The following is a 14,963-nucleotide window of genomic DNA, read 5'->3' as shown; positions in this document are numbered from 1 at the left end:
AGCGTGATTGGCAAGAATCACTTGGGAGTCCCTGCGCCCCCCTCCCTCTCCAGAAAAAAAATTACATTATGAAAGTTAATGTAAGCTGATACTGGCACAAAGTTTACATTTTAGCTTACAATGTATCGGTTGTGACTTCGTTTATTTTAAAATGTACCCCATGTTTTGATTTATTACTTTGATTATTTTATTTATTTATTTACTTCGATTATTTTAAAATAATAAATAATCATCCAAGAGGACTGTCAAGTTCTTGAATGAAACTCTTGAAAACAGCTTCCTGGCACGTCAGAAAAAGGACCTGGTCCCGTGGTCAGTCAGATGGTAGGTGACTGGACATGTTAGAAGGACAACCGCGTATGATTTTGGCTGAAATAATTCAATCTGCCGTTAAAATGACAGAACTGGGTTCTTTTCCTTTTCATTTTAGAAGTCATAATAAAAGAAGGTTAAAGAGGCCACAGACTCAAAGATGAACTGAACCCGAGTTTAAGCCACCATTTCATTTTCATTTTAGAAGCGAGAAAGTCTAATCAGGAAGGAAGGATCGTCCTTGACTGAAAGTGCAGTTTGCAAGCTTTACACTCAGTACCTTAGGGTTCCTCCTCCAGGAGCTAGATTCGTCCAGTGTAATGATCCGGGCCCATCCAGGCTTAATTGTTCATCTTTTATCTTGTCAGTAACTAGAAAAGAAGATTAGAACAAAGGTGTTAGCCAATCACGTGCTGACTGAGGCGCTGTGTATTTGATCTGGACTCAGTACTTCTACAGCACTGCAATTTCTGCTGTTATTTTTAGAATATTAAATATATATTTAATATATATTATATATGCATGCATACACACATAAAGTTGCTTCTTTACCTGCACTCTTACTTCTAAGGACTTTGTTTTTCCTTATGCGCTCCTTGTAACAGGCATTGCTTTATAGTTGAGACATTCAGGGCTGATTGCAGCCTAGTGTCCAAGCGGGGGTTTTTGGACTGTGGTTGTACGTGGGTCACCATCCGAATGAGGTGATACATCTTGCTTAGGGTTTGTCAGAGTTCCTAGAGAAGGGTCTTCAAGTCCCCTCACAGAGCTTGGGCCTGTACCCATGCACACAGGGGTCTTGAGGCAGAAGCAAATGGGGCTTTTGGTCTCTGGTATATAAGCCCCCACCTCTGTGGTACTTGTCTTTAGCTGTAGTATTGCGCACATCTCTTCAGTTTTGTGGACAGTTCATCTGCAGGTGTCAGTTTGAGAGCCACCCTAGTAGACCCAGTGAGCAAAGGAGAAATAAGAGGAAGGGTTAACTTTTCTTCACCCGTCACTCACTGGCCCTCTAAGTTCATCTTCATCTTCCCCCTGCTTCCAAGTGCTTCAGCAATTCCCAGGCCTTTGGGGAGTGCCAGGCTGCAGGTTCTTCCCAGCCTTCTCTCTGCAGGGCAAACTCACTCCCTCCTCTGCCGGGCCACTCAGGCAACATTCTTCTCACTGACGATTGTGTCATAAATTTCCACCCCAGCTCATTCCAGCTTCCTAAGCCTGTCCCAGGAAAAAAACATCCTTTTCTTTGCTCTGTCATTGGACTTTTAGCTCCATGAGGGTAGAGTTATTATAACTCGCCTTTTAATCGCAAACTATCGAGGGACTATTGAACCATGTCAGAGTCACTGTTAGCCTGCCGGATCTTCATAGTACACTCTCCTGTATGCTCCTGCTTTCCCTGGGAACTGCGTATTGTTCATGGTGCTCCACGTATACACTAAAAAATCAGATGGGATTATGAAGGATTGTGAACCCTAGAATCATTATTGCAAAATAAAATAAAAAGGAAGAATAGTTCTGAAGGCTGGACAATAAAAATTAAGATCCTTTTAAATTTAAGATAATCACTGTCCATAGTTTTTAGTCTGCCATTTTCCATACCTATTATTTATTCACCTTTGTAGTATTTGCCACCTTAAATCTCTCTGTCTCTCATTCTGTCTCTGTCTCTGTCTCTCTCTCTCTCTCTCTCACACACACACACACACACACACACACACACACACACACACACGGGAGAGATGTGTGTGTATATAGTATATCTGTATTGTAATAAACATCATTTAGTAGATGTGGCCACTCTTGTAAGATACCTGAGTAGAATTTTTTGCTGAGTAGAGGATGTGTACCTTTACAGACTTTGACAGATATTGCCAGGTAATGTCCTACAGATGTTGTTGGCTGTTCACTATCCCGCTGGCACTGTTTCAGAGTTCTCATGTGGGTACCCTCACCAGCACATGGTACTGTCAGACTTTTTTGAGCTTCACCAGTGTGAAATAATTTGTGTTTTTAACTTGCATTTCTCCTTGAGTAAGACTAAGTACATGAACATATATTTATTAGCTGAAATTGTGTGTGTGAACTATTGATTCTTAGTTCTTTTTTTTATTATTTTTTATTTTATTTTATTTTATTTTATTTATTTTATCACCATGTGGAAAGTTACAAAGTTCTCAGGTTTATGTCTCAGTTATGCCGTATTCAAACACCATCCCTTCACCAGTGCCCATACTCCACCACCAAGATCCCCGGTATACTCCCCGCCCCCCACCCCAACTGTATAACTGATGAATTTCACTTCATTTTCTCTTCACCTTGATTACGTTCCATATTTCAACACAAAACTCACTATTGTTGTGGGAGTTATACCCCCAAACAAGATAACCCTACAAAGGAAGCATTTGATAATTAGTTTTCCATTAAAAGATTGTATGTTTTCAGGTTTTAGAAAAGGTCGCGCGGCCGCGTTAGCGGCTTAGTTCTTTTTTTATTCCCTCATTGACTCCCTCAGTCAGCCTGTAGAAGCTCTTTTTTATGGAAATGAGACTTTTGTCTGTAATATCTGTTACAAATTTTTAAACTGTTGATCATTTGATTTTTATTCTTAATGTTGCACTTTTCTAAAACTATGCATATACTGTTTATGCTTGAGTATTACTTTTGGTGTATTTTGTTATTCATTTTTTTAATTATATTTAGAAAGATCTGAGCTTTTTTTTCTTTTTTATTTATTTTTGATTATTGGGCCAAACCTGGCAATGCTTAGATGTTACCCTGGCTCTGTGCTTAGGAATCACTTCTGGTGGGCTTGGGGTTCCGTATGGGGTGTCCGGGATCAAATATGGTTGGCCATGTGCAAGGCAAACACCCTACCCGCTGAACTACTGCTCCAGCTCCGCATCTGAGCTTATTTTCACAAAGTACAAGACTCTTCAAGGACTTCTGTTTTCCCTTAGAGTTTCTATGATTTCATTTTTCTATTTAAATAATTAAAATATATAGATTGTTTGAGAGAATATTCACCATTGGATTTTTGTCCACAATCTGTTGTCATTGTGTTAAATTTTAAGTCTTTGCCTCAGCATTTGAAGTTCAACTTTACTATTTTTCCATATACATATGGGCCTGTTTCTGTATTTTCATTTGTGGTTGAATCATCTTTTTCTTATTTTGGCTTTTGGGCAACACGCTGAAGTGCTCACGTGTTCATGCAGTGTTGGGGATTGAACCGAGGGCTTCCACATGCCAAACCTGCACTCCAGTGCTTTGAATTCCCTCGCCCCTGAGTCCTCTGATTTATGAGAGCTCTTGTTATATGTAATTATTTTTAGACATTGTATTAGCTTGTTAAATTAATTATATAAAAATATGTATCTGGTTCCTGATTTTTAGAAGACCATTTTTAACTTGTAGGCTTTTCCGGGGTATTGATACAACTTGTTTCATCTTGCTTTGTTTTGGGCCATCTGGAGATATCCGGGATGCTCCAGGTTCTGTCTGGGCATTGCGCCACACGGTGCTCAGGAGACTATGTGGCAGAGAGAGTCAAATTATGGCCTCCCACATGTAAAACATGTGCTTAGCCCACTGAACTCTTTATAGTTACAGTTTATAGACTTTCAGTATTACTTTCTCCTCCCAAACTTCCTTTTGTGCTCCCTCCTTCAGAAAATGGTATGACCATCCCACCATCCTTCCCTCCCAACATCCACACACCCACCCACCCACCCACTCACTCAACCCTCCTTCCCTCCATCCTGCCACCCACCCACCCTTCCAGCCACACGCTAACATAAACTGGAATCCTCAGAGTCACCCTTGGTATCTCTCTGTCTTTCTCCTTCTGTGGGCTGCTCCTTGCAGCCCCTCCATGACGTTTCTCACCGTACTTTCTTTAGACTGTGTCACGAGGAGAGCGCTGGCTCCCGGCTGCTCTGCTGCTGCAAGTTGATTCCTAATTGTGTGTCCCTGAGCAAAGGGAGACTTAACCTTACATTAACACGTCTGCTTGCAGGCTGGGGGGATGGTTCAAAGGTCTGGAGTGAATGCATGGGCCCCGACTTTGATTCTTGGCACCGAATGGCCACTGAGCCCTGCTGGGGTGACCCTGGTGGCCTCCAAGCACAGCTTGCCTGGCCCTGGTGTCTTCCCCGCAGGGCTGGCTGCCAGCAGTACTGTGTTACTGGGCTGAGCTTGGAAGCATTAGACTGATCAGCCAGGTTGACTGTCACTGGGAGCGACCCTCCTGTCCTTGAGCGTTTCTTGAGTGGTCCCTCAGGGGTGGGGAAAGTTAAGACAGAAACCTCTCATCACTCTTACCTGCTTATCAGAGGTGCTCCCTAACAGTTTGTAAAAGTACTCTTGTTTTCATTGCAGGAGAAGCCGTTGTCTAGATCTCTTCAGAGAGGTGAAGATCTTCAGTTTGATCAGGTATGTCAATTGGGGGAGGGGAGGTTTGTCCCTGAAAACAAAATGTTTGGCCTAACAGTCTGTTCCAGATATTAAGAAATTTCTGTAGGGAATTGTCAAGGTATTTTTTTGTTTGTTTTTATTTTTGGACACAAGCCCAGCAGTGCTCAGGGCTTACTTCTGGCTCTGCACTCAGGGATCACTCCAGGTGGGGTTCAAGGGGATCATTATGAGGTCCCCAGGGATCAAACTTGGGTAGCAGGCAGGTACCTTGTCCATTGTACTAATTTTCCAGCCCCATAATTATTATTTTTTAGGGGTTTTTTGGGGGGCAGGGTGGGGCACATCCAGCAGTGCCCAGGGATTTCTCCTGGTTGACTTGGGAACCTTACGTGGTGCTGGTGATTGAACCTGTGTTGACACATGCAAGGCAAGCTCTCTGCCCTCTCTACTGTCTCTCCAGCCCCTACTACTTTTTAAAAACTAAACAAATAGAATGAGTTTGCAGCTGTGAACTTGATAGCTTCATAGAATGAACCATGAATTTTACTTCTGCTCACTTACTATTTAATTATTTTAATGTTCTTTATTTTACTTCATTTGGGGGCTGGGGGTTACATCCGACAATGCTTGGGGGTTACTTCTGTCTCTGCACCCAGGAATTACCTCTTGCAGTGCTCAGGGGACCATATGGGATGCTGGGAATTGAACCCAGGTCAGCTGCACGCAAGGCAAGGCAAGCATCCTACCCACTGTACTCTTCAGTCCCTAGCATTTAATTGAAAAAAATTTTTTTGGTTTCTCTTTTGTTCCTTTTTCTGGTTTGGGGGTACATAGCCGTGCTCAAGGGCTGCTCTTGGTTTTGTGCTCATGATAACACAGGGTAGACCATGCTGTGCCCTTAGAGACTAAATCTGGGTCTCCTGAAGTCAGTGCATGCACACATTAGCTATTTGAGTTATCTTCCTAGCATCTCTCTTTTCATTAAGTTTTTTTCTTGGAACATTATATAACTGAAATCCAATCATGAGCAACCTTGCAACTGTATAGCTCACTGTGATTCAATTTAAATATAAATTAAATATATGATAATTTTTTAAATTTTTTAATAAAAATTTCCCCCCTTACCCTTCCGTTTCTGTCGTTGCAGTGACTGGGTTTGGCACACTGGTTATGGTGTCTGCACACTTGCTTGCCAGGGCGGTACTTCCTTGGTGGTGGTGCTTGTGCATGGTATGGGGGTGGCGTCACCAGAAGTCGCTGCCCTGCTCACTCTCACCCTCAGAGGGGTCCCCCCCACTCCCTGCGGAACTCACACATCGATCATTGAATGGTCACACCTACACCTCTCCAGACCACAAGTGTATGGACTCCCTCTACCCTATCAAAGCGTAAAAAAAATAAAAATAAAGGATTTGCAGAAGGAATCACAAAACACCATCTGCTGCTGTAAATCTATTAAACAGTTTATACCACACTTAGCTTTTTGTTGTGAAAAACAACTCAAGGATGGGGCATAGCCATTTATAGCCCTATTTGCCATTTACATAGAAAAAGGAGCAGTTGTGGTGCACTGGGTGTGTGTACTTTAGCTGCACACCTGGCCCGCACCTGGCTGTGCACAGAGCTGGCCCTCTCTGAGCCCTGTCCGGCCGGGGTCAGCAGAGCCGCCTGGACAAGGCCCATTGGAGGTGGCAGCAGAGATCAGACTCAGGGCTCTCTCCCGGACAGCCATCACTGTCGTCACAGTGCCAGCAGCCACCTTCTCATTTCCAGTTTCTTTCTCTCAGTCTCTCTCTTTCTTTTACTCTCTCTCTCTCTCTTTCTCTCTCTCTCTCTCTTTCTTTCTTTCCTTCCTTCCTTCCTTCCTTCCTTCCTTCCTTCCTTCCTTCCTTCCTTCCTTCCTTCCTTCCTTCCTTCCTTCTTTCTTTCTTTCTTTCTTTCTTTCTTTCTTTCTTTCTTTCTTTCTTTCTTTCTTTCTTTCTTTCTTTCTCTTTCTTTCTTTCTTTCTTTCTTTCTTTCTTTCTTTCTTTCTTTCTTTCTTTCTTTCTTTCTTTCTCTCTTTCTTTTTCTTTCTATTTAATTTTATTATTTTTTAATTGAATCACCGTGAGATACAGTTACAAGCTTTCATGTTTGAGTTTCAGTCATACAGTGATCAAACATCCACCCTCTACTAGTGCACATTTTCCACCACCAATGTCCCCAGTATACGCCCCCTTTGCACTCCTCCCCCCTGCCTCTGTGGCAGACAATTTTCCCTGTGCTCTCTCTCCACTTTGGGGAATTATGGTTTGCAATACAGATACTGAGAGGTTATCACGTTTAGTCCTTTATCTATGTTCAGCACACATCTCCCGTCCCGAACAATTCCTCCAACCATCGTTGTCTTAGTGATTCCTTCTCTGTTCCAGCTGCCTTCTACCCCAGCTCATGAGACAGGCTTCCAACTATGGAGCAATATTCCTGGCCCTTGTGTCTATTGTCTTTGGGTGTCAGTCTCATATTATGTTATTTCATATCCACAAATGAGTGCAGTCATTCTGTGTCTGTCCCTTGCTTTCTGACTCATTTCACTTAGCACGTTACTCTCTGTGACTATCCACTTATAAGCAATTTTTTTTATTACCATTATCATTTTATTTTTTTATTATTTTTTAATTCTTTTATTGATTCACCATATGGAAAGTTACAAAGCTTTCAGGTTTAAGTCTCAGTTATACAATCTTATAAGCAAATTTTATGACTTGATCTCTCCTAATAGTTGCATAGTATTCCATTACATCTGTACCAAAGTTTATTTGATCAGTCATCTGTTCTTGGGCACTCAGGTTGTTTCCAGATTCTAGCTATTGTCAACAATGTTGCAGTGAACATACAGGTGCAGATGTCATTTCTACTGAGCTTTTTTTGCACCCTTGGGATATATTCCCAGACGTGCTATTGCGGGGTCATATGAAAGCTAAATTTCCAATCTCTTTCTTATACCCTGTGAAATTCTCTTGGCCCATATCTCATTCTATCCCTCAACCTCACAAGATGGTTCCCTTCAGTTTTTCATACAATAATATTTTTACCATTTTTAATAAAGTGTATGTTTTTTCTCAGTGGGGCTCACAGAACCTGTATATCAAATAGCACTACCTACGAATGTGTGAGGTATCCTTCTAATGCTCGTTTTCTCCCCAGCTGAGATTGGCCTGTCTGATTGTTATTTATATGTTGAATGCAAAAAAATTAGTAGCTCAGATGAGCTTTCTTTTATCACAGAGCATCCCTGGCTGCTTTTTGCATATTGTCCATCTAGGAAATAGAAGCTTGTACTCAGAACCCCCTTAATTAGGACAAGATGGTTGGTTAGAACTTCCTGGTTCAGGGTTGGAGTGACAATAGGGCATTTGGCTTGCACATGGTCAACAGGAGATTCATCCCTGGCATCCCACATGGACCCTCAAGCCCTCCAGGAGTGATCCCTGAGTGCAGAGCCAGGAGTAATTCCTGAGCACTGCCAGGTGTGGCCCTAAAACAAACAAAAGATTTCTTGGTGCAGAGAGCTTCGATTTTGTGTTTCTGGATCTCACTGTAGTTCTGTGGAATCAGAATCACTGCTTGTGTTTTTCTGCCACCTGCACCTGACCAGGCTTGCCCCGGGAATCTCATGTGCGCTGTTAGAGAATAGTCATCATTCGGAGAAGGAGCCAGGAGTAGGAAGACTGGTCCTTGATTGCAGGGATACTGAGATGGCCTTCTATAATGCTATTCAAAATTTAATGTCATTGCAACCGTTATCGTTGCTGATGTTTCATTGTTATTATTAAGTGACTAAATGTACCTTAAGTGCTCATTCATGTCATGAATTTGCTTGACTACTTTGAATGAATGAGTATATAGTTTAAGGTCCTGTTAAATAATACTCGGAGGTAACTTTTCATTATTCTTATGTAAATGATAAATAAGACTGTAAATGGTCATGCCTCGTAACTTAGGTTGTTTTTCACAGTGAAAAACGATGTTTGTGAGCTGTTTATATATATTTACAGTTACAGCTGGTGTTTTGTTGTTCCTCCTGTGAATTGCTCTCTCTTTTGGTAGTGTTGCAGGGCCTCTTCTTCAGTGCCCTGGGGCCAGGGCCACTCAGTGATGTTCTTCCTGGGCATGACAGTTCGATGCTTGAGCCAGGAGGTGCTCAGAGCCACCAGGGATATACCCGGCAGTGGTAGGGGGCAGGAATAGCCAGTTCAGGGAATTAGACTTGGAGTCTTCCACATGCAAGACATGTACTCCAGCCCTTTGAGCAATCTCCTCAACCCCAATTCTTAAATTATAAATTTAAATTAAAAAAATAGACTTGCAAAAAACTAAAATCTTGTTTTTACATTAGTTTCCTATATTTGAAAAGAATTACCTCTGAAATTATGATAATTTATAAATGAGAGATTTTTTTTTTCCTTTTGGGTCACACCAGAGATGCTCAGAGGTTGCTCCTGGCTCTGCACCCAGGAATGACTCTTGGCAGTGCTTGGGGGCCATATGGGGATGCTGGTGATTGAACCCAGTCAGCTGCAAATGCCCTACCCACTGTATTACTGCTCCAGCCCCGAGAGATAAGTTTTTTTAAATGACATGTACAACAGTCATTTTGTTTTGATCATTTGTGTTTTCTCCGGAATGAAGACAGTTTTGAACTTGCATGCAGGATCACTATATCACTGTCACTGTCATCCTGTTGCTCATCGATTTGCTTGAGCGGGCACCAGTAATGTCTCCAGTGTGAGACTTATTGTTACTGTTTTGGCATATTGAATACGCCATGGGTAGCTTGCCAGGCTCTACCGTGTGGGCGGGATACTCTTGGTAGCTTGCCGGGCTCATGTGGGATATAAGACTGAAAATTGAATGTTTGCTTCTTAACAATAAGAACTCATCTTTAGTGGTTAGTCCTTCTTATAACCATGGAACTGATTGTTCCTGTCAATCATGGATTTTTAGTGGAGAAAAGCAAAGTTAAGCTTGTTTGTGTGGTGAATTAAATATATTAATTTTATATTATATAATAGTAAACTGGACTGGAGCGATAGCACAGCAGGTAGGGCGTTTGCTTTGCACATGGCCGACCCGAGTTCGATTCCTCCACCCCTCTCATAGAGCCCAGCAAGCTACCGAGAGTATCTTGCCTGCATGGCAGAGCCCGGCAAGCTACCCATGGCATATTCAGTATGTCAAAAACAGTAACAACAAGTCTCACAATGAGGATGTTACTGGTGCCTGCTCAAGCAAATCGATGAGCAATGGGATGACAGTGACAGTGATAGAGTGAATAGTAAATTGACTCAGGATTCTTAAAATGAAAAGTAGTGACCTTGGGGACTAGTGATGGTAGTTGGGCTATTGGATTCACTTCTGATTGCACCTGATACTTACCTAGAATTTGCATAGTTTCAGGGATACTTCTTGAGTGCTAGTGCCTGTTACCATGTTTTTGTATTCTAAGCTTTCAAGGCTTGCTTGCAACACATGTCAATTATATTTATTTCTGAATATCACTGGAATTACATATTTAATTCCTCTTTCCTCTGTGCCTGTCAGTACAGAGTAAATTGGAGCCTCCACTACAGTGCTCACACAGAGTGCTTCCTCCACCTGCTTGAGGGTTGCTTGGTTGTGGTGTAATGACCAGGAGTCCCACACATTTGTTGCGGTGCCAACTCGAGGGTTTGGGGTCTCACACTTCAGGTGCTTTTCTCACTCACATTTCTCTGGGCACTAGAGATTGCACATGCCTTTTGTGGCATGTAGGGAACCAGACTGCAGAGAGCATTATGATCGTAGCTTGTGGTGGCACTGGGAATCAAACTCCAGGCCTCACCCTTACAAGGAAAAGACACACATGGCCACTGAGTCAACCCCAAGGCCCCATAATGTACTCTCGGTTTCTCCATCTCATCATCATTTTTAATGGCAATCTCTGAGAACTTGATACTCACCGGAGCAGAGAAGGATGAAGCCTGAGCAGTCTGCAGAGGTGGGGACGAAACTGGATGTGACCTGGGAGCTAGACTTTAAGTACATCCGCTGCATTTGAGTTAGGCTGTTTTACTTGTTTACTCTAGAAATGCCAGTCCTTTCGAAATTACTGCTAGCTGAGTTGGGAATACGGCACTTGGCTGTTGTGTTTCACCTTCTGGAATCTTCTTTCTTTTCAGTTGATAAGCTCTATGAGCTCAGTAGCAGAGCACTGCCTCCCCTCCCTCCTCCGCACCTTGTTTGACTGGTACCGACGCCAGAATGGAGCTGAAGATGAATCCTACGAGTACAGGCCTCGATCTAGCACAAAGTCTAAGGGGTAAGTGCTTTTTTGGCCACGATTCTACCTGGAATCACATCTCTGTGCAGGGGGTGCTAGTGTGACCCACTGATGGTTTTATTGCTCAGTTTCTGAGCGAAACCATGGATTATTTATGAAGGTGCCTTAGTAAGAGAAAGGCAAGTCTGTACTTATGCTGGAAGAAAAGAAGAGGTGCCAGTTCAGTGGGGTACAGCTCCCCATGACTCATCCGCAAGGTTAATCATGCAAAGCCCGTCTTCAGCACTGCCAGTTCAGTAGTGGATTGAGGAGACAAATGGCCAAAGGAAAGTTTCTGGCTGAGGTTTGTGCAGGAAGCCAGTTGTGGTTCAGGAAGCTGCGCAGACAGCTTGGGACTTGCCATCTCCATCCACTCCCTGGGGAGATCTTTGCTGTATGTCATGCACCTGCCAGTGCAGGTGTTGGCATATGGTTTAGACTTGGACTTAAGTAGATGCCACTTGTGACTTTCTTCAACTTAGATTCCTGAAACAGCTGACAGGGCATACACATCAGAAAAGTTATGCTTTTGCTTTTGTTCTTAATAAAGTAAAGTAATATTAAACAGGGAGTGAGAGTTTCCAGAGGCCCAATCAAAAGTTTTTCTTTTTACTTCTATTGGGCTTCACTTTTTAAACTATTCATTTTTAAAGCATTATTATTTATGGTGTTTGATACTGACCCCTTCACTGACCCCTGCATCCACTTCTCTCCACCAGTGTCTTCGTCCCCAGGTTAGGCTTTATTTCTGACAGATACAATAGTGTGTGTATAAATAGCTCATTTACAAAAATAAGAAAGAATGTAAGAAATGTAATCCGTGTGTTTAATAAGTAAACACTCAGTTGCTGTAGCATACTCTGTGTTATTAAGGAACTCACTGAAGAATGTGAATTGCTAATCAATTGCTGTGTTAAATCAGAGAGTCTTGATGCATTTCTAATTTGGCTTTTTTCAGGGATGAACAGCAACGTGAAAGAGATTATCTTCTTGAAAGAAGAGACTTAGCGGTAGATTTCATTTTTTGTTTAGTTTTAGTTGAAGTTCTAAAGCAGGTAAGCTTTCGTTACTGTAAAATATGTATTACTTATTTTGACTTGTTAACCTTAATGTATCCATTATCATAAGATGTTCTGCCTAAAATTCTATCCCGTATGTACTAAGTCCCTATCATCTAGTTAAATTTCTTTCGGTTGCCTCTTGGGCTTTCCTGTCTTGCATCTCTCTCTCTCTCTTCCGCTCTTCTTTCTACTTTAATGTGACATTCAAGATAGGAAATCTTGTTAGCAAAATGGAACTGAATATAAATTATGTTAAATGTGGGCTTTTCACTGCAGTCAAATTCAGTCTGTCTGTCACTTATCTACTCAATCCCCTTTTTTACTTCCACTTTCAACGAATTTTTTTCCCTAAGCCCTCAGGCCTATATCCTAACATGTAATGCAGTGGGATTTGACAAATGGGGATGGGATGGAATGATTATTTGACATGGGTAGGACTGACTCAATGAGTGCAGATCATTTTTCAGACAGTTGAAGCCTCCTCTGGATAGCGTATAATAGATGTTTTTTCGCTCATTCAGTGTTAGATTACCTGACACTGTTCTGTGCTCTGTGCTCAGGAGCTTAACAGCTGAACGGGGTGGGCAGTAAAGACTTAACATATATGATACATCAGGTATCATATGTTTTCGGTGTGCAAAATCAGTACGAGTATATAGAGAAGTACCGGTACTGACATTGAAAGTGTTTTTTAATAGTTTGTAGTCATTACAAAGTTGTATAACCAAGACTGGAGAGTTAGTGCAGAGGTTCAGGCACTTAGCATGCAGCTGACCCCGATTCAATCCCTGGCACTGCATCTTGTCCCCTGAGCAGTGCTAGAAGTGATTCCTGAGCACTGAGCCAGGACTAAACCCTGTGCACAGCTGTGTGTGGCACCCTTGCCCTCTCCCACCAAACTGCATATTCTTATATTTCTAGCCATGTAACCAGGGATGGGTGTTACTGAGGACCTGCTGTGGAAGTGAACTGTGATGGTGGATCATTACGATGGATCCCTAGGGTCTCTTGTAGATCTTGTGTGCTAAATGGAAGCCCTTTGGGTGCTTTGGTAACCAGCCTTTGCCCGCCTTCGATGCAATGGAACAGGGTTTCTTCTTTCAGCAGAAGGAAGTGCAAACCCCTGCCCGGATATTAGGGCTTTTCCTGATCCAGCCTTCATTCCTTTGCTTCCTGTGACATTCTCCCACCAGTGGTCAATTTCTCTTCTCATTTGAAAGTGGCTCCTAATTGCACTGGCTGCAAAACTCTGGTGCACTCACTCTAGAACCTTCTTGTCCTATCCTTTCCTCCTCCCGCTGTCTTTGTCTTCAGCCTCCCCGCTCATTCTCCTCTTTTCAAAAATAATCCAGACATCCATTCTAGTCTGAAAAAACACCAGTATCTCTAGACTCAAGCACATTCTTTTGGGCCAGAGAGAGAGTCCAGAGGGGTAGGGCTGTGGCCTGGCATGCAGTTCCAATCCCTGCCACCACATAGGGTCCCCTGAGCGCTGCCAGGGGTAAGCTCTAAGCACCACTGATTGTGGCCTCCAAAACAACAGCAAAATGAACATTCCTCCAGCAGGCTCATTTTTACAGTGCTCTGTATAAAATGCACTCAAAGTGTGATGAGGACAAGCATAGTGGTTCAGACTCCAGTAGCTACTCTTGGACTGTTCTGTCACAATTGTTCCAACCCAGTGTCTGCCCACTGACCCTTTTCTCTCTTTACATTATCCTCGTACTTTCCTTCAAATACACCCATTGAAGAATAAAATAAGATCACTAAGAACCTAGATGTGCTTCATTTCATGTCCTCCACAGGATGTTTCTTTCGTACGAGAAGTGAGTCTCGGGCTGAGGAGAGATGACTTGGGGTTGGCGTGCAGGCCTGGCATAGGGATTCCTCGGGTTTGGTCCCCAGTACCACACGCTTCTCCAAGCACCACTTATAATCAAACCCCAATAAACAAATAAATATGCATATTACATCTAATAATAGCACAATAATGAGGAAGAAACATAAAAATGTCACAGTTTTATAGCCACTAATAAATTGAGGGGTCCAGATACAGATAGTGATATTACATTGACAAGAAAGATTAGAGGTAGCCGATACGTGACCTGGATGGAGGGACCAAATTCTACCTAGAAAGTAATTTTGCCAGAAGGGGAAAAAAAGGGCAAATCTCTTCAGCTTCTTCAAAGCTAATAAAATTGTGGGAAAATGAAATAAAGATCAATAGAACATTCTGGACTATCATGACAAACTAACCCAATTTTCTTCCATGTCAAAATGATACAGAGTTTAGTAGATCTGGAGAGTAGTAAATACAATATGTCTTGAATTAAATAGGACCTTTACTTTTATTGCCTTTAATACATACATATTAAAATATGTTCCTATTTTATTTTGATAAATCAGCCCTAGGATAGTCCTATGAGTGTTGGTACACGTTAAAGAAGAATAAATTTTCCTGGTGGTGTTGGTCCTTGTAGTCATATACTATAAGTGATTTTGTTTCTTGATTAATTAGTTATGCCTTCAGTGATAATCATATAGTTTAGAATGCTTCATAAGATGTAAAGGTCCTGCTCTTCTTTGTATGGTTGATCGTTACGACACACTGGAGAGAGCCCTGGAAGTTTTGCCGTCATGGCTGTTCTGTTTACTTCCCTTGAGATTGGACGAGCTGTTATGCACACACCCTCTCCTCAGCAAAATTGGGAAGATCATATCATTTCTGCAAAGTCATGAGATTATATAAAATAATGCTTCAGACATAGAAAGTGCCTTCAAAACGTTATTTTTAATTTTTATCTTGTGATGAAAAATGTACTTAATTGTAGTGACTT

At 42.1% G+C, this 14,963-nt stretch overlaps 1 protein-coding gene across 7 annotated transcripts in view; it reads left to right on the top strand.

The window, feature by feature from the left end:
• FRYL (FRY like transcription coactivator) overlaps positions 1 to 14,963 on the top strand; it is a 257,153-nt gene that overhangs the window by 117,704 nt on the left and 124,486 nt on the right. For all 7 annotated transcript variants that reach the window (XM_055138113.1, XM_055138111.1, XM_055138109.1 and 4 more), the window contains 3 exons: positions 4,690 to 4,743; positions 10,926 to 11,065; positions 12,024 to 12,120. In XM_055138113.1, the coding sequence (XP_054994088.1) occupies positions 4,690 to 4,743; positions 10,926 to 11,065; positions 12,024 to 12,120 (291 nt within the window). The remainder of the gene's footprint in view (positions 1 to 4,689; positions 4,744 to 10,925; positions 11,066 to 12,023; positions 12,121 to 14,963) is intronic.

The sequence above is a fragment of the Sorex araneus genome, chromosome 5, assembly GCF_027595985.1.
Source record: "Sorex araneus isolate mSorAra2 chromosome 5, mSorAra2.pri, whole genome shotgun sequence".
NCBI lineage: Eukaryota > Metazoa > Chordata > Mammalia > Eulipotyphla > Soricidae > Sorex > Sorex araneus.
The sequence above is the reverse complement of the archived record's forward strand: the minus strand, read 5'-3'. Positions and strand labels throughout refer to the sequence as shown.